General features: G+C 41.7%; 1 protein-coding gene across 1 annotated transcript in view; it reads right to left on the minus strand.

Moving 5' to 3' along the window:
• Nucleotides 1–17,606, minus strand: part of LOC132835818 (E3 ubiquitin-protein ligase TRIM9) — a 54,102-nt gene extending 36,496 nt beyond the window's left edge. The window contains exons 1-3 of the mRNA XM_060854910.1: nucleotides 16,821–17,606; nucleotides 4,819–4,914; nucleotides 1,278–1,400 (exon numbers count right to left, since the gene is read on the minus strand). Of these exons, the coding sequence (XP_060710893.1) occupies nucleotides 1,278–1,400; nucleotides 4,819–4,914; nucleotides 16,821–17,606 (1,005 nt within the window). The remainder of the gene's footprint in view (nucleotides 1–1,277; nucleotides 1,401–4,818; nucleotides 4,915–16,820) is intronic.
• Nucleotides 17,607–20,566: the final 2,960 nt, after the last annotated feature.

Here is a 20,566-nt window from a genome sequence, read left to right on the forward strand (position 1 = left end):
CAGTTGTATGACATTTTGATCTTTTGTTATAAATTCTGTGTTCTTTAATCCTCCCACTAGCTATCTGACAATGGAGCAGTGCTCCGAAAGCTTGTACTTCCAAATAAGCCTGTTGGTCTATAACTTGGCATTGTGTGACTTTTAACTTAATCTATTTGTAGATTGTGCTTGTTCAATAGATTTCTTAGGCTAAATGGATCGAAAGTTATAGGAAGAGGCAGAAATAGGGTACTGAGTTGGATGATCAGCTATGATCATATTGAATGATGGAGTAGGCGGATGGCCGAATGGCCTACTCCTACTTTCTATGTTTCCATGTTTTTTTATTCAGCCCACCACTCCATGCTTGTGTTCATCCTTCATATGAGCATCTCCCACCCTTCTTCATCTAAACCTATTAACACACCCTGAATTCCTTTCTCCATCATGAATTTGAGAGGAATGTAGATAAATATATTTATGCTATTCACCTCAACTGTGCTTTGCTGCAGCGGGTTCCACATTCTAACTTTTCTCTGTGTAAAGTTATTTCTTCTGAATTCTTAGTTGGATTTTTTGGTAACTATTTTGTCTTTATTTGATTTATGTAACAATTAATTTAACTTAATGGTTTGTCTTTTCCACAGTTTCTAAATGAATTTGGTTATGTCATCCAAATCAATATTTAACATTTAAACATTTAACTTGTAAAACACAATATTATGTAAACTTTGAATATTTTCAAGTAAAACCCAGTTCTTCATTTTATAATGACTATAAACAAAATTTTACAAAGTTAAAATTGAAAAGACTTGACGAGATCTAAAAAATTGATGTTGTGGATGAGGGACTTCATTTATGTAGAGGCTGGAGAAGATGAGATTATTCCCTTCAGGAAGCAGAGAGCGTTAAATAGAAATAGTTTTTAGGACTTCTCTTCAACGAAGGATTTCAAAGGAGGAAAAAGAGAGAAATTTATAGGGCAGCCAGTATCCAGAGGACAAAGATTTAAAATAATCGGCTGAAGTACCAGAGGAGAAATGAGTTTGTTTTTTAAATATAGAGTATCATTAGGATCTGGAATGATGGTGAAGCTTTCAAAAGTAAGTTAAATATTCACTTCAAGGAAACATTTCCAGTTCTGTGGGAAAAAGGAGCAGAATTTGTTTTTCAAAGAACAAACTGGCTGAATGACTTCTTTCTGTTCTGCATGAATTTATCATTTCATAAATATTATTAAATATTATTGCATTACGAGTGTGATCAATGTCATAATCACTATTTTGTCATGGACTCACCTTTAGTTTAAATTCTCGCTCCTTGGTAACTCTAGTAAGTAACTTGGCTTTCTGGCGATTTAATGCATCAACAAGTGCATCACACTGTGCCACAAGGCACGCCTCAACTTCCACTCCATTCTCCTATAAAATGGAAAAGAGAATTACAGTGAGGGTTAGAAACATTGGGTGTCAGATATATTTATAATGTTGAAAACAAAAAATGCTGGAAAACACAGCGAGTCAGGCAGCATCCAAGGAGAGAGAGCATGCTAACGTTTCGAGCCTAGATGACTCTCCATCAGAGCTGATATGAGTTTGGAGGAGGCAGAATTTATGCAATGGTGGCCCAGGGGTGTTGACCATGCAGATTAAGTGATTGGAGTGTGATTTTGGCAGACCCGCTGTGATTTCCAGCATTTTTTGTTTTCAGTACAGATTCCAGCATCTGCAGTAATTTGCTCCTATTTAAAACATAGTTTCTATTGAAAAACTATTTATAAATGCAACACAAAGGCCTTGATCTTATGCTTTTTTGCCCAGGTATGAGTCACATTGAGTTTGGTGGAGTGATTCTTGCTGTGAGACCGAGTGAGTTTTCTTGTCATAAAGTACTAAATTCACTGTACTAATTGGCATTTCAACCCTTATGACAAGTATCACGTCCAAATCTGACTACCTTACCATGCGTCATTCCCAGAATAACTCAACACTCACTGGAGATTCTGGAATTGACGGTCGTCTCTGGCACTGGTGCCAACTTTAAAAAGCCATTTTGCACCTGGACAGACCAGCCCTGCACAGTTCCAGACATTTGCCCAGAATTGGCAGATAGGGGAAATTTCTCACTCCGCGTTGCAGTCATGGTCCTGGAGATCTTGATGGATGGGTTGGTGTACAGACAAGATTTCCTTTTCTCCAGGACCAGCAGTGTAGGCCAATGCAGCAAACTACATCAACCTGCTCTGAAGTTGCTATCCAGTTAAAAAAGATTCAGTTGTTTGGAGAAATGTACAACACTGAACAAAGAATGTTAATGTTCTTCTCCACCCTGCCAGCACAAATGCCAACAGCTTCTCTTTGATACCTCACCCTCACTCTCTCTTTCTGTGACTGGACCTACCTCCCACCAAGTTTCGTGCTCTACCACTTTAATTATTGACTGAAACATCTTTCCCACTTCTGGTGAGGCTGTTAGCAAGTTGTTTAACATGTAATATTTATATCACATGGAAACTTGCTGCTTCCTAGCAAGAATCTCAACATGCTGCTTGGGAAAAGTGTCCAAGATGTAGCGAGTGTCTTGACAAACACCTTGTCCAATTCCACCACTCATTTTGCCATACCCCACGTCACTCAGACTCCAATAAGATTCTGCCCAAAATATTTTAGTTTTGCAAATATCACCATCAACAAATTAAAATAAGATTTCTTCACTCAAACTTTTAGTATAAATATAGTTTACAATTTTAAAAAATTCATTGTTTGATTGTGTGTACTTTACACAAAAACATTTATGTTTAAAATAAGGCTAGCAAAATATTTCTAACACCAGATGCTGCAGATTGTGACAGATGAACGTACAAGTGGCTTGCACCAGTGATGAACCCCTACCCAGGTCTCACTCTTAGACTCCAATCTGAGCAACAATGAGTGTAGAAGTACGAAGCAAAAAAAAAACAAAGCTCCTTGTTCTGCAGGCTAAAAAGACATTGGCAGTAATCATAGAGTAGGCAATGCGGCAAGGCAGACACAAAGATAAATTTAGTTTAAAAATAAGCAAATTTACCACAGAATTTAATATATGGAAACATCATTTAAGTTTCTACAGTTCTTAGATCACAAGTCAGAAAGTCATAGAGTCATACAGCATCAACCAATCCACACTGACCACGTTCCCAAACTAAACTAGTCTCACCTAGTTCTCAATGCCAGCAAAACCAAGGAACTCATTATTGACTTTTGACGGGATGTTACTCATGTCCACCTACACACTAACAGCACAGAGGTGGAATGAGTGGAGAAAGTCAAGCTCCTGGGAGTGGTCATCCACAACAAGCTTTCTTGGACTCTTCATGTAGATGCACTGGTCATAAAGGCCCAACAACATCTCTTCTTCCTCAGGCAGCTGAGAAAATTTGACATGACAGCAAATACCCTTGCCAATTTTTATAGGTGTGCCATCGAGAGTATTTTGTCTGGATGTATCACTACCTGGTATGGGAAATGTACCATTTAAGATCAGAGACAGTTACAGAGAGTGGTGAACTCGGCCCGGACAATCACAAAGACCAACCTCCCATCTACAGAATCCATCTCCCGGGCCTGCTGTCAAGGAAAGGCCACCAGCATTCTCAAAGATCCATCCCACCCTCTACCATCAAGGAGAAGGTACAGGAGCCTGAATACATGCACCAACCGGTTTCAAAATAGTTTCTACCCTGCTGTTGTTAAAATACTGAATGGACTCACAAACCCTTAGCATTCGCCTGTACCTGTGTTTTGGTTTCTGCCGCTGTTTCCCTATTATTTATTTATCTATGTTACTTAACTATTTGATCTGCCCATATTGATTGCAAGACAAAGCTTTTCACTGTGCCTCAGTATGCATGACAAAAAATTAAATTCAATTCAACCTGCCTGCATTTGGCCCACTTTCCTCAAAACCTTTCCTATTCCTGTACTTATCCAGATGGCCTTTAAACATTGTGAGTGTACCTGCATCCATCATTTCCTCTGGCAGTTCATTCCACACACCAACCACTCTCTGTGTAAGAATGTTGCTTCACAAGATCACAGGCTTCCAGTCTGAAAAACAACCTTCTACTACCACCTCTGTCTCCTACCAGAAAGCCAATTTGTATTTAATTGGCAAGCTCACCCTGAATCCCATGTGATCTAACTTTACTGATTAGTCTACCATGGAGAACTTTATCAAAGGCTTTACTAAAGTCCAAATAAGTTACAGTGTAAAATAATTTCCAATACTTAATTCAAAATAGCTGAATGCTTACAGTATTTTCTCTTTGTCTACAATGTGGATTATTTTATTTTAATAAGACATTTTAGACTTTATTTATTCTCTTAGTTGACTCATCATAGCACTCCTTTCTCCAACCATATGCCCACAAGTAACCCATCAAGTACATTAGATCTGTTACCATAACTTTTGATTTCACTGTAGCTCCTTGAAACAAATTAACACTGTCCAATCTAGCTTCTTGGTTTACAATCACTGTACACAGATCTGACACTTATCCAGGCTGCTCTGTATTGAGGGATCTATCTATAAATATTGCTGGGATCAGAACTTGCACACTAATGGCAACAGACAGAAAGGTTAATTCAGTGATGTGAGCAGTTCATTCGTTGTCCATCACAATTATCCAAATTGCTTTCTGCAGCTGCATCTTCTCTGAAAGGAAGTAGTAGTTTACAAGATACTGCAAGTGGGCATGCAGAACCCACTGAAAGAAAACATGAGTGTTTGACCATTTTCTTTCAACTGAAACTTCACAAAGCAACCATGCATGGGATGTCCAAAATCTTAAACTCAACTTACCTGAATTAATTGGACCATATTTTTCAAATGTACCAAAAACTCTTTGGCCTCCTTTGCTTTGTCAGACACACCATTTAATGCCTGAGACAGTTGAGCCTAGAAAATAAAAATTTGCACGGTCAATAGTTTTCCATTTACACATTTCAGTCATGAAGTTTCACTTTCTAGTCTCACCTTCAAGTTATATATGGAAGGTTGGTTTTTTGGGTAAAACTTTCCTAAAAAAAGAAGCCTATGATTTCAACCCCTTACACATCTAAGTCAGTGCTTAAAAACACAATAACAAATTGCAACAATGCTGTGGCTTTAAGAGGTGCAATTTGTCCTAGTTTCCTTTAGAAAGAAATTGGGAGATAGGAGACGAGAAGTCTATGAAAAAATAAACAACTTGTGAAGACTTGTGTATATTTTTAAAAGCTAAAATAATAAAAGCAGCCTAAATGGTTGTGATCAAGATCAGACCCACAGAACCAGGGAATTTTAGTTTTCAGCAACAGTTGCTGTTGGGGTCTTGAAAAAATAGGAGCTACTTTTCCCTCTCTCGAATACAGTCAAAATTTAGGGGTTCTCTTCTTAGGCTGCTAGACTGCATGTGAGATAAATCTGTTATACTGAATTTACCTTTTGTCAAGGGTGTGCTTATAAGGTGTTACAATATTAGAACAATTAATTAGTAATAGTTACTATGCCTATTATTCTGTTAAGTTTATCAATAGAGTTAAATTATTCCAAGTTCTTCTTTTAGTTACATTTTAACTATAATGTTTGAATAAATTGTGTTTTGCTTAATGTCAAGTAGTTACGTCTGGAACACAGTACTGACATTTACCTTGAAATTAAGAAACAGTTAGGGTCTAGGCTACCTTCTTAATATATTTTGAGGGGTCTGGTCAGATCTGGTCCATAATTATTGAGGGCTTTTGTCAGGATCAAAATCTCTAATTCCAGGATTTGGGATTATTGGAATCAAAGGTAAGTATTAGTGTATTTTATTTCACGTGTTGAATTTGGTTGGTTTAAACAGTGTGCCTTGTGTAGTAATGGCTCTTTCAGTCAGTAAGAGCTTCCTAGAGGGTGGAAGAAGCCACCTCAGGAGTTTTACAGGCAGTAAGCAAGACAAGGGTTTCAGAATTGGCAAACAAGCTGGAACTGGGGTTGCCTGTGCCTGCGAAGAAAGGAAAGATATTTGTGGCAATCGTGGAGCATTTATAATTGCCAGGAACGTCATCAGAATCTTTGGAAATGGCTAAAATTCAATTGCAATTGATGCAGCTTGAATTAGAGACGAATGAAAAGTAAAGAATAGCTTTGGCAGAACAAAAAGAGAGCAGGGGGTGTGGAATGCAGAGGAGGTTCACTTGGTTGATTCCGGAATTGAAAGTTGGTTTACGAGAAGAGATTGAGTGGACTGGAACTATACTCATTGGAGTTTGGAAAACATAGGGGAATCTTATAGAAACATATAAAACTATGAAGGGAATACATATGATAGAAGCAGGGAGGTTGCTTCCACTGTCAGGTGAAACTAAAATTAGGTGGCATAGCTTCAAGGTAAGGGGAAGAAGATTTAGCAGAGTTAAGGAGGAACTTCTTCACCCAAAGGGTTGTGAATCTGTGGAATTCCCTGCCCTTTGGAGTAGTTGGGGCTGGTTCGTTGAATGTTTTTAAGGCAAAGATAGATAGAATTTTGAACAGTAACAGAATTAATGGTTATGGTGAGTGAGCGCTTAAGTGGAGCTGAGCCCATGAAAAGATCAGCCATTATTTTATTGAATGGTGGAGCAGGCTCAATGGGCTTTGTGACCTACTCCTGCTCCTATTTCTTATGTTCTTATGTTCTTATGTAGAAGGTATGCTTACTGAAGAGGATAGTGATGACGAGCAAACCCATGGTAGTGAAAGGTCCAGTGTAGATCTGTTTAATTATGTTCAACCGTTGGCTAACTTCTAAAACAAGGATATAGAAGCTTTTGACATTTCATTTGATAAAGTGATTAAACAAATAAAATAGCTGGTGACCATTTGGATATTGTTGATCCAAACAAAATTAATAGGTAGAGCTAGCGAGGTATTTGCATCACCATCAGATGAGGCATCTGGGAGTATAATAAGATGGAAAATGCCATCTTAACTGCACATAAGCTAATACCAGAGGCCTACAGACAATATTTCAGGAATCTAAGGAGGGACCCCAGCCAAACGTACATTGAATTTGAAAGGACCAAACAAAGTAATCTTGCTCAGTGGATAAGGGCATTGAAAATTGATGAAACAAATAGAGAAAATATTACTTTGGAGAAGGTCAAAAATTTACTTTCTGAAGAGCAGAGAGTTAAAACTGCAAGATTAGCAGTGAAAATGGTGGATGATTATGAACTAGTTCATTTATCAAAGTTTGGCTTCTGACATCAATTTCAGTCGGTGAGGGAAAGAAATTGGGGAAAAGAGAAATCCTCCAATGGTGAGGTAAAAGGAGATCTCATTGAAGATAGTAAAGATACTTTATCACAGGGTAAAAAGGAAACCCATGAGGGAGAAAGCGAAGTTAAAAAAAGGTGTTTTCACTGCAATAAAGTTGGCCACATGATGTCACAGTGTTGGTGGTTTGGAAAAAGCACTGGGAAGATGGATGTGGGAAAACCGGATAAGCTGGTTAGTTTTGGTGAAGTGATCAAAAAAAACACAGTGGAAACTAAAAAAGCTGCACCAGAATATATAGCCTGGTCAGGGGTTGGTTGAAAAGAAAGGGCCAGATCTCTTTAAAGAACTTACTTGTGAGGGTAAGGTTTACTCACATATGCCAGATGGAACAGGTAAAAGAAGATCAGACTCGGTATATTAAGTACTAATTGGCTGCCACATTTATCTAAGTAACAGTTGTATTCCAAAAATAATTCAATAACTTTCTTGAACATGTTATGTATTGTGGAGCTGCTAGGTACAGTAATAGATTGATGAAATACTATCTGCATGTAATGATAGAATGTGCCCCAGTGATAAAATGACCTGATTTCTAACTATGATATTGGTTTTGACTGAATATGAGACAATTGTCCCATTGACACTGTAAGCAGAATAAAATATATAGAGTTAGAAGTAAAAATAAACAATTTTTTCACCAGGTTAAATCTGGATTGAGGTTTATTTTGCTCAGACAACAAATGTATCCCATCAGAGAATAATGGGATCTTGACAGATGGACCAATGGGCCAAGGAGTGGCAGATGGAGTTCAATTTAGATAAATGTGAGGCACTGCATTTTGGAAAGGCAAATCAGGGCAGGGCTTATACACTTAATGATGAAGAATTTATGCCTGAAACATAGATTCTCCTGCTCTTCGGATGTTGCCTGACCAGCTGTGCTTTTCCAGCACCAACTCTGATCTCCAGCATCTGCAGTTCTCAATTTCTCCTAGTTGATTATACACTTAATGATAAGGTCCTGGGGAGTGTTGCTCAACAAAGAGACCTTGGGTGCAGGTTCATACTTCCTCGAAAATTGAATTGCAGTTAGATAGGATAGGGAAGAAGGTGTTTGGTATGCTTTCCTTTATTGGTCAGAGCATTCAGTATAGGAGTTGGAAGATCATGTTGCGGCTGTACAGGACATTGGTTAGGCCACTTTTGGAATATTGTGAGTAATTCTAGTCTCCCTCCTATAAGAAGGATGTTGTGAAACTTGAAAGGGTTCAGAAAAGATTTAGTAGGCTTGCCAGGGTTGGATGGTTTGAGCTAAAGGGAGAAGCTGAATAGGCTGAGGTATTATTCCCTGGAGAGTCGGAAGTTGAGGGGGTGATCTTACAGAGGTTTGTAAAATCATTAGGGGCATGGCTAGGTTAAATAGACAAGGTCTTTTCCCTGGAATGTGGTAGTCCAGAACTAGAGGGGATAGGTTTAGAATGAAAGGGGAAAAATTTAAAAGTGACCTAGGGGGCAACTTTTTCATGTAGAGAGTGATGCATGTATGGAATGAGCTGCCAGGGTATGTGGTGGAGGCTGGTACAGTTACATTTGTTGTGGTTCTGTTCGCTGAGCTGGGAATTTGTGTTTCAGATGTTTCATCCCCTGTCTAGGTGACATCCTCAGTGCTTGGGAGCCTCCTGTGAAGCACTTCTGTGATCTTTCCTCCGCCATTTGTAGTGGTTTGAATCTGTAGTGATTGATCAATCAATCAGCACATCGACCTGGACCCAATATACCGACCACTGCAACTGACAGCTGGAACTGACAACCGGAAGCGGCAGATTCAAACCACTACAAATGGCGGAGGAAAGATCACAGAAGTGCTTCACAGGAGGCTCCCAAGTGCTGAGGATGTCACCGAGACAGGGGATGAAACGTCTGTAACACAAATTCCCAGCTCGGCGAACAGAACCACAACAACGAGCACACAAGCTACAAATCTTCTCATAAACTTTGCGTTACAACATTTAGAAGACATCTGGATGGGTATATGAATAGGAAGGGTTTAGAGGGATATGTGCTTAAAAATGGGACTAAATTAGTTTAGTTTATCTGGTCGGCATGGATGAATTGGACCAAAGGGTCTGTTTCCGTGCTGTACATCTCTATGGCTCTACAACTATGATGTAGATGATGCTACCCTTATATAAGGCACTATATAAATGCTAATTTCACTTTTTATGATAATATAAGTATATGATATTTCTGAATGATATGCTAGCTGAGAACGAGACAATTAATCCTTTATAATAAGTTCACAGTCTAGCAAAGATCTGTTAAAATCTCAATTTCTGATTTGCTTAGATTCTCAATACTGTAAATCTCTGTTGCTCTGCATCATATAATCAGATTAACAATAAACCATCTGAGCCACTTTACCATCTGAGTTGCAATGCATGGTAACAGGTATGTAGGTGGTTGGTGAAAATAACTTGAAAGCCTTCCAGCTACATAGCTTGTCTACTGAATCATATCATTTAATGATAGCGTGCAATTTGGAGAATAACGGTGATGCATGGAAAATAAGTGATGCTGTCTTCATTACTTTATTGTGCATCTCTTTCTTGATAGCAGAGGTTAATGTGGTGTCAAAGTAAGCTTGGGAGTTGCTGTAGAGCAACTGGAAGATCCTACTTGCTGCGGTAACACTAATTGTTGGATGAATTCAATAGATCTTTTAATCTCTGTAGAGGGAAAGTTAATCTTTCAAGTTCAGCATCCCTTCTTCAGAACCGATAGCAGCTAAGTAAAAATGGTATTTATGCTGATACCAGGGGGTTGGAGTGGATGGGGGAGGGGTGTGTGGGGAGGTAGAGATGGAGACCTGAGAGTGAGAAAGGAAATCAGGCAGACGAAGGGATGGGTGATAGTTAGCCAGAAAGCTGCAGGGTCCTCACAAGGAAGATGACATTCAATCTTTTCAGCTTGCCCTGAGCCTCGCTCCTTCAATGTCCTCGATCCATCCCCATACCCCAGGCTGTGTCATGACATTGGCTGCTTATGCTGAAACATCGATTCTCCTGCTCCTTGGATGCTACCTGACCTGCTGCGCTTTTCCAGCAATTCATTTTTCAGCTCTGATCTCCAGCATCTGCAGTCCTCACTTTCTTCTGCTTTCAGCAGAGCCAACCTATTTTCACCTTCTCATTATCCCCATCATCAGCTTTTCTCCTTCCCTGGTTTACTATCAGCAATCCCTTTGACTGCCTAACTGTCTTTCTCTGGCTCTGAGTTCTGTCACTACCTAATGGCTCACTCCTTTTCCCCACCCCCACCCCGTCCATACAATCATAAGATATAGGAGTTAAATTAGGCCATTCAGGCCATTGAGCATACTCCACCATTTGATCATGGCTGATATGTTTCTCAACCCTATTTTTATGTTTTCTCTCCCGCAACCCTTGATCCCCTTACCAATCATGAACCTATCTATCTACCTCTGCCCTAAACACACTCAATGACTTGGCTTCCACAGCACTGCAGCAATGAGTATAACAGATTAACCACCCTTTGGCTGAATAAATTCCTCCTCAGTTCAAAAGGGTGATCCCTTCATTCTGAGGCTGTGACCTCAGTTCCCAGGCTCTGCTAGTACTGAAAACATCTTCTCCTCATCCACTCTATCCAGGCCCCTCTGTATTCTGTAAGTTTCAATCAAATCCCCCACTCATTCTTCCAAATTCCATCGAGTACAGAGACAGACCTCTCTTCATACGACAAGCCCTTCATCCCCTGGATCATACTTGTCAACTTACTGTGAACCCCTTACAATTCCAGCACATGTTTCCTTAGCTAGGGATCCATAACTGCTTACAAAACTTGAAATGTGGTTTGACCAGAGACTTACACACCTTCAACAGTACATCTTTGCTCTTGAATTCTAGCCCTCTTGAAATAAAAATGCAAACATTGCATTTGTCTTCATAACTGCTAACTACACCTGCATGTTAATCTTAAGAGAATCCTTAAGAGAACTAGATTCTCATGTTTCTTTGTGCTTCAGAATTCTGAAGCATTTTCTCATTATTCCTACCAAAGTGCATGACATTATACATTCCCATACTGTATTCTATCTACCACTACTTAGCCCAATCTCCTAGCCTGTCCAAATTCTTCTGCAGCCTCCCCAGCCCTCAACACTACCTGTCCCTTCACCTATCTTTATGATATCTACAAACATAGCAACAATACCCTCAGTTCATTTGTCCAGATTGTTAATGTCCAACATGAATAGCTGTGGTCCCAACACTGAACCCAGCAGAACTTCACTAGTCACCGCCTGGCATCCTGGAAAAGATACTTTCATCCATACTCTCTGCCTTCTGTCAGTCAGCCAATCTTCTATCCATGCCAGTAGTTTGACCTTAACACCATGGGCTCTTATCTTATTCAGCAGCCTCTTGTGCAGCACCGTGTCAAAGGCCTTCTGGAAATCCAAATACATCATGTCCACTGGCTGTTCTTTGTCTAACATGCTTGTTACCTCCTCAAGGAATTCTAACAGATTTGTCAAGCATTTCTCATGCTTGAAAGGTGAATCAGCCCTATTTTACCATGCCCTTCCAAGTACTCCGCTATCTCATTCTTAATAATGGAATCTAAAATCTTGCCAATACCGAGGTCAGGCTAACTGGTCTATCGTTTCCTGTTTTCTGCCTCCCTCCTTCTTAAACACGAGTGTTGCATTAGCCATTTTCTAGCCCTCTGGAACCCTCCCTAACTCCAGTGACTCCTGAAAGGTCACCACCTATATCTTCTACTGTCATCAGCATAAATGCCATGTTTTCTTCATTACTAATAATTCTGAAGAAAGTCATCGAACTCAAAATATTAACTCTGTTTCCTCTCCACAGACACTGCCAGACCTGCTGAGTATTTCGAGCAATTTCAGTTTTTGTTTCACACGTGAAACATCCACAGTTCTCTGTTCTATCTTAGAGGAAAGGATGGGTACAGACTACAATGATAGTATGCTAACTGAACTTGATTGTTTTGAACTTCTCAAATGCAGTTGTGTTTGCATCCATGCAATTGAATGGTGACTATTCCATCTTAAAACTTTAAAATATACTCAAAGGAAAAGAAATTAGTAGGAAATCAGAGAAATGGTGGACTACAAAAAGCTTCCTTCCTGTACTACAGAATTCTATTCTCCTCTCTTAAATGAACATTACAAATCTATTGAGGGCAGAATAGGAAAAATGTCTTAATGCTAGCAACAGCTGAGATTGAAAGATTTTGGGGGGCTATTGCAAATTTTGGTTCTGCGTTGATTCAGCATCACTGCAGGTGGACCCTGTGTCCCTGACTATCTGAGCTGGCTGAGTCCTAACAAACATACCTGCTAAACTGAGTTAAGGAACCAGCAAAAGGGAAAAATCTACTTGACCTCGCCTTTGTCAATTAACCTGGTGCAGATGCGCAATCCATAAGGTTATTGGTAGGAGTGACATCTGAACTTTCTTTGTAGACACAAAGTTCACACCAAGGAAACTGTCCATCATGTTTTGTACTACTATCTCTATGTGAAATGAATCAGAGTTCAAACAAATGTGGAACTCAAAGCTTGGTATCCATCTACAGCCTCAAAGCTTGGCATATCTGCCACTCTAATATTATGATCAAGCAAAACATCAACTTTGGTTCAATGAACAATGCAAAAGGGCATGACAGGAACAGACCAGACATACCTAAAAATTAAGTATTAGTCTGTCATAGAACACAGGACTACTTGGAGAAACTGCAGAAGGAGCATGAGATAGACAGGGTGAAGTAGTCCAACAAACAGAGCAGGTCTAGGCTCTGCATATCTACCCCATGAAGGGGGAAATCATACTAAGCACAAAGGAAGTTAGTTCTGCTATTGGGGGTCAATTATCTTAGCCCCGGGACATCACAGCAGACCTGTAGTTCTTCCTCAGGGTAGTGTTCTAGACCCAAACATCAATGACCTTTCCCCCATCATGAGGTCAGAAGTGGAAATGGTCATTGTTTGATCATACAGTCCTCAGATACTGAAATTGTCCATGTCTATATGCAGCCACATCCAAGATTTGGTTCATAAGGGGCAAGTAACATTTGTGCTGTACAAGTGGCAGGCAACGAACATCATTAACGAGAGAGTATGTAATCATTGCCCCTTAGTGTTTAATGGCATTACCACCACTGAAACCCCACTATCAGCAGCCTTGGGGTTACCATTGACCAGATACTGAACTGTACTGACCATATAAATTCTGTGACTACAGTAGCAGGTCAGGGATTATGAATTCTGCAAAAAGAAAATAATTTCCTATCTCCCCAATGCCTCTCCACCTTCTATGGCACTACTCAGGAGTATGATACAGTACTCTCATTTGCTTGTATGGGTGCAGCTTCAGCAATACACAAAGTTAACACCATCTAGAACACTGCTGCCCTCTTGATAGACAGTCCTCCTATTATATTCAACATTCATTCCCTCCATCATCCAGTATATTGACTGAACAACAGGGAAGGAACAGCAATATAGTTCCAAGTCAGATTTTTAACTTTATCCACCCCAGTCCAATGCCGGCACTTTCACTTCAAGTCAGGATAGTGTAACTTGAAGGAGAATTTGCAGCAAGTGGTGAGTAGCTCAGTGACAGCATCTAGTCAGGGACACAAGATCCACCTGAAGTGATGCCTAACCTGTAAGATGATATAACACAGAACCAAAATTTGCAATAGCCCCCCAAAATCTTTCAATCTTAGCTATTACTAGCATTAAGACATTTTTCTGTTCTGCCCTCAATAGATTTGTATTGTTTATTTAAGAGAGGAGAGTAGAATTCTCTAATACAGGAAGGAAGCTTTTTGTAGCTCACCATTTCTCTGATTTCCTACTAATGTATTGTCCTTTGAGTATATTTTAAAGTTTTTAAGACGGAATAGTCACCATTCAATTGAATGGATGCAAACACAACTGCATTTGAGAAGTTCAAAACAATCAAGTTCAGTATGTACTATCTACAAGATGCACAGCAGTAATTCACTAAGGCTCCTGAAACAGCACCTTGCGAACTCATGATTTCTACCACTTAGATGAACAGGGGCAAAGCTGCATGGTAACACCACCCAGTGCAAGCTCCCCTCTAAGTTACCTTATCCTGACTTGGAAGTATATCACCATTCCTTCACTGTTATTAGGTCAAAATACTGAAACTCTCTTGCCAAAAGCACTATAGGTATCTCTGCACTCTGCACTCCAAGAACTGCAATAGTCCGTGATGACAGCTCACCACCACTTTCTCCTGGGTATTTAGTGATAGACAATAAATGCTAGCCTAGCCAGCAACATGAACATCCCATGAGCAAATAAAAGAAAATTGAATGAACAGAAAGTAGTTTGAGTGAAATACATCTACTTCATTGCTTCTCCCAACATTGGAAATAACAAAATATGTTATGAATGAATGGATTGTCATCAAATGTATAAAGCAAGATGTCTTCTGTCTCACTATGCACATGCCAGGTACAAATTGTAAGATACTTAAACCTAGGGAGATTGAAAGTAAAAAGAAAATTGCATGAATGACCCTTCCCTTGCCTTTCTGTGTATTTTCACTTCTGAGTCAAAAGGTAAAGGTTTTGGGCACCACTCCAACAGTCATGGTAAGTAAAAATCAAAATATGATATTTAAATACTGAATTGATATCCAGCCATGAACTTACGTCAGGATATGCCAGTTGACATGGTAGTTATGTTCTCACCTCTGAGTCAAGTGGTGATGGATCATGCTCTGCATCCAACAGCTGCCAAATTTACTCCCTTGAATATATGACTCCCAGGCTTAGCGTGGGAGCCATGATAACTACATTGTTCAGTTAAAATCTCCTGCTGATCACTGAAAATGAAAACCATTCCAATACTAAAAGGTATGAGTCATCTTAGGATGCGTTGGATGACACCTCATCATCTCAAATCCCACATGCAACTATTTGAATAGCTAATTTACTTCCCCACAGGCCAGCACATCAGAATTCCAAATCAGCTTTTCTGCGTATCTGCTTTTATTTTCGCTTTCAAGACAGGAAATTATGCTGGGAGTTTTAAGTAACAAATCTAATTTCACAGCAATAGAACATAAACAAAACCAAGATCCAGACCAAAAAGGAATATGAATCTTAAACATTACACAACCCAAATCAATTGTAAGGCCAGACCACACATGCTTCATTTGAGGCAATAATTTAAGAACAATATTCCTTAAAGGATTTTAACTACAGTGATTCATCTCTTTGACTATGCTATCTACATAGCAGTTCACCAGAGGTTAATTACATTCCTCTTTTTATTGTGCTTCAGTTTATTCTTCCATTCCCCTCCCCCAAATCTTCCTCTGTATGGATGGGAATCTATTCATAATGAATGGCACAAGACAAGTAAATTACAATTAAAGCAAGTTAACCTTAACCCTCACCTAACCTATCAGCTAGCTTGAGTGTGGGTAGCGTGATTGGCTTGGGGACACCGTCAAGCCTTAGTACAAGGTAAATAAATGAATTATTGGACAGAGGGATAACTATCAAGATGCCAATTGATCTCTTTGCACATGTCCTTCATTTTACCTAGTGATATCTCAATAGAGCCTTTGGACATCTGGTAGCATTTCTACCACAGAGTTAGGAGGTGAAGGGTTCAAGTCTAACATCCTGGAATATGGTCTCTAAATACTGGGCTGACATCCAACCACACAGTCAAATTGGACGAGTGACCATTGGCACAATATCAATATTCCCACCACTGACCTAGAGACTGAAAGGTTCAATCTCCACTCAGATATCCCCAGTGAGCCAAGACCACAGTGTTGGCTCTGAAAACTGCAGTGATATCCAGCATGGGATATCTGTATTGTTATGTGTTGACCCTCTCATCCTCACAAAGGGTAGGTGGGCTCCACTGCAACCCACCTGGAAGGAACTTTGAAAATAAAAATGTTAGGAAGAAATTCCTACCAGTTGAGCCAATATTCCCAATAAGTCAATACCTGACGTGGGAGATAGCAAGCAACATCCTCAATATCTTTCAGAGTCAAGGTCATTGTTGGTTGAACAAGAAAATCTGTAGTTGCATTAATTTTAATCAAGATCCGGGGAGGCCAGGGGAAGCAGCAAGCATTTCTTAATTGAAAAGCGATACTTATACATCAACTCTCTTCATTAACCTCGCAGCTACACATCAAGCAGTGTCGATTCTGATAGATCAACTTCACTGACAAACCATGGTCATGACGATTAGCTGCCATGAAAGACACTGCTTTCGAAACCAGCAAGGTTCTTCCCTAATCCCTGATTATTGGCAGTTATAATGGATTGGTTAAAAAATGAGTAAGGGAATCACGCTCTCATTTACACAATCAGAACACTTTCTAGGAGTAACGATTTGTCCCGACCCTTCCTCCTGGGTCTGCAATTCTTTTGTACTCCCTTATTACAGCCAGTGAAAATGAACTATTGGAATTTCCCCTTCCTCGTCCCTCAGCACCTTCTCCCTCCAAGGGAGCAGGACTTCGTACCTTATGTTGTTTCCACATGGCTCCCAGTGCCTTGACTTCATGCTTGCCGTGTTTCCCATCGTCCAGGCACTGGTAGCACACGGGGATCTTGCAACTGGCGCAGTACATGCTGTGGTTCTCCAGTTCGTGCTCGGTACAGGTGGAGAGCTTGCGGGGCAGCGGTTGTTTCTTGGTGGGGGCGGGAGCACGGGCCTGGCCGGCTGGGATGAGCTGATGTTTGGCCAGGGCTCCTCGGGCTGGGTGGCAGCGCCGCTGGCACGGCTCGCAGTAGAACACGTCGCACTGCTCGCAGTGGACGGCCGCCTCCTGCGAGCCTAGCTCGCACAGCTGGCAGCGAGCGTGCTCGGCGCGGCCTTGCTGGTAGCGGCCGACGATGGCCTCCAGCAGGCGGTTCCTGGCGAAGCCGCGGAGTCCCCGCTCCTCCAGCAGAGCGCTGCGGTGGCACTGCGGGCAGGTCAGGCTCGAGTGGCGCAGCGGCGCAGGCGGGAACACCCGCACGCCGTTCGGAGACTTCTGGCTGGGGGTGGCCGGCGCGATGCCCGTATACGAACCATAGCCGCTGTCCGCCTCGCTGTACACGCTCATCTTGTCCAGCTCCAGGTAATCATAGTCCGAGGCCGAGCCCCGGGCCCGGGCCTGGGGAGATGGCGGCTCCGCCTCGGGAGTCTGCACCAAGATGGTGCGGGCACAGGGCAGGCAAACATTGTGCGAGCACGGCAGGATGATGGGGTCTCGGTAGAAAGAGCCACAGACCGGGCACTTGAGCTCCTCTTCCATGTCAGCCATACAGTGGCGGGGGAAATGGGCGGGACGTGCAGCACCCAGAGCCGCCGTTTCAGCACCAGTCGAGGGACAGCGCAACCACTCACTGCGCATGTGTCCACGCCCCTTGCCCAGGCGCTGCTCTTCACTGCGCATGTCCACATTCCGGTTTCCCCGGACTTGATCATAACTCAATGCGATGTGCCTACGCCCCTCACCCAAGGACGGCTATTGCTGATGAACAGTCATCTCGATTTGCAACGACTGCTTGCTTTCTATCCAATGGATGCTGTTTGAGCCGCTACGATGTCCAGTATTTTTTATTTTCAGTGAAATTTTATCATCTTCAATCCAGAGGACTTGCCTGTGGAGAAGCATTCCTGAGAGGAAACAGCATATTTTAACAGTGCAATTATTTATATCTGCAGTTTGCAAACTGTAACTTACTTCGTTTCTATGGAGATGTTGGCCCCAATGTGAATATTACCTGAGTCTAGAGGAGAAGCTTAGACCAAAAGTAAAGTCATAGAAATGTACAGCACAGAAACAGACCCTTTGGTCCAACTCGTCCATGCCAACCAGATATCCCAACCCAATCTAGTCCCACCTGCCAGCACCTGGTCCATATCCCTCCATACCCTTCCTACTCATATACCCATTCAGATGCCTTTTAAATGTTGCAATTGTACTAGCCTCCATCACTTCCTCAGGCAGCTCCTCCCTCCCTACACGTACCACCCTCTGAGTGAAAAGGTTGCCCCTCAGGTCTCTTTTATATCTTTCCCCTCTCACCCTAAACCTATGCCCTCTAGTTCTAGACTCAACCCCAGGGAAAAGAGTTTGTTTATTTATCCTATCCATGCCCCTCATGATTTTATAAACCTCTATAAGGTCACCCCTCAGCCTCCAACACTCCAGGGAATACAGCCCCAGCCTATTCAACCTCTCCCTATAGCTCAAATCCTTCAACCCTGGCAACATCTTTATAAATCTTTTCCTTTCAAGTTTCACAACATCTTTCTGATAGGAAGTAGCCCAGAATTGCATGCGATATTCCAACAGTGGCCTAACCAATGTCCTGTAGAGTTGCAACATGACCTCCCAACTCCTGCATTCAATACTCTGACCAATATAGGAAAGCATACCAAACACCTTCTTCACTATCCTATCTACCTGCGACTCCACTTTCAAGGTAGTTTAAACTTAGAAGAGGTGATCTCCCAGTTTTACTCCAAAGACCCACCAAGTTTTACAATTAATTCACAAGTAAACAAGTTATGCATTGTTGCAGATCTAAAATCGCTTTGAGTCAATGTCAAAAACAAAAACAGAATTTGCTGGAAAAGATCCACAGGTCTGGCAGCATCTGTGAAAAGAAATCAGTTAATGTTTTGGGTCAGGTGATACTTCCTCAGAACTGACAGTAGCTAGGAAAGGATTGTTTTTTATGCAGAAGGTAGGGTGGGGTAAAGAGTAAACAGTAGGTGGAAACAGAGTCAAAAGAGAGTGAAGAACAGTTGTTCAAACCTGTCTCCTTCTGAAATTGCTGCAATTCCCTCCCTTAGGTCTAACCCTAACTTTGTTATCAAACAGTCCGACAAAGGTGTTGCTATTGTAGTCTTGCACAGTGATCTGTACCTTGCAGAGGCTCAATGCCAACTCTCGGGCACTTCTTTCTACCGCCTCCTGGACCATGACCCCATATCTGAACATCAATCCATTGGTTGCCAGGACTGTCACTGACCTCATTACCTCCAGAGATCTTCCCCCAACTGCCTCCAACCTAGTAGTCTCCCAATCCCAGAAAGACCGCTTCTACCTCCTTCCCAAAATCCATAAACCAGACTGTCCCAGCAGACCCATCGTATCAGCCGTTTCTGTTCCACTGAACTCATTTCCTCTACCTTGACTCAATCCTCCCTCCTAGGAGAAAGTGAGGACTGCAGATGCTGGAGATCAGAGCTGAAAACGTGTTGCTGGAAAAGCCATTCTGAAGAAGGGCTCATGCCCGAAACGTCGACTCTCCTGCTCCTTGGATGCTGCCTAACCTGCTGCGCTTTTCCAGCAACACATTATCTAGATCCTGCCCACCTACAACCGTGACTTCTCTGATGCCCTCCAACATAACAATGATTTCCAGTTCCCTGGCCCTAACTGCCTCCTGTTCATCATGCATGTCCAATCCCTCTATACCTCCACTCCCCATTAGGATGGTCTGAGAGCTCTTGGCTTCTTACTTGACCAGAGGCCTGAACAATCTCCATCCATTCTCCTCTGATTGGCTGAACCTTTCTCTCACTGAACAATTTCTCCTTCAATTCATCTCACTTCTGCCAAGTGGAAGGAGTGGCTATGGGCACCCAGTTATGTCTGCCTCTTTATTGGGTATGTGGAACAATTCTTGTTCTGGTTTTATACTGGCCCCCTCCCACAAATTTTCTTTTGGTACATTGATGACTGCTTTGGTGCTGCTTCATGCTCCTTCCAGGACCTTGAAAACTTCATTAATTTTGCCTCCAATTTTCATCCCTCTATAAATTTCACGCCATCTATTTCTGACACTTCCTTTCCTTAAGATCTCTATCTCCATTTCAGGGAAAGAGAACTGTCCATGGCCATCCACTGCAAAGCCACAGACTCCCATAGCTACCTTCCCTACAGCTTGTCACACCCCACATACTGCAAGGATTCCATCGCATTCTTCATCTATATCGCATCTGTTTGGATGATGCCACCTTTGAAAACATGGCTTGCTGCTGACATGGCTTGCTTCTTCCATAACTGTGGTTTCCCACCACTGTGGTTGACAGGACCCTCAACATCTGACCTATCACTTGTGCTTCCGCCCATGCCCCTTCCCATCACTCACAACAGTGTGATCAGGTTATCCTTGTCCTCACTTTTTATCCCATCAGCCTCGGCATCCAAAGGATCATTCTCTGCCATTTCAGCAGAGCACCACCACCAAATCCATCTTCCCCTCC

Source organism: Hemiscyllium ocellatum, chromosome 3 (assembly GCF_020745735.1).
Source record: "Hemiscyllium ocellatum isolate sHemOce1 chromosome 3, sHemOce1.pat.X.cur, whole genome shotgun sequence".
NCBI lineage: Eukaryota > Metazoa > Chordata > Chondrichthyes > Orectolobiformes > Hemiscylliidae > Hemiscyllium > Hemiscyllium ocellatum.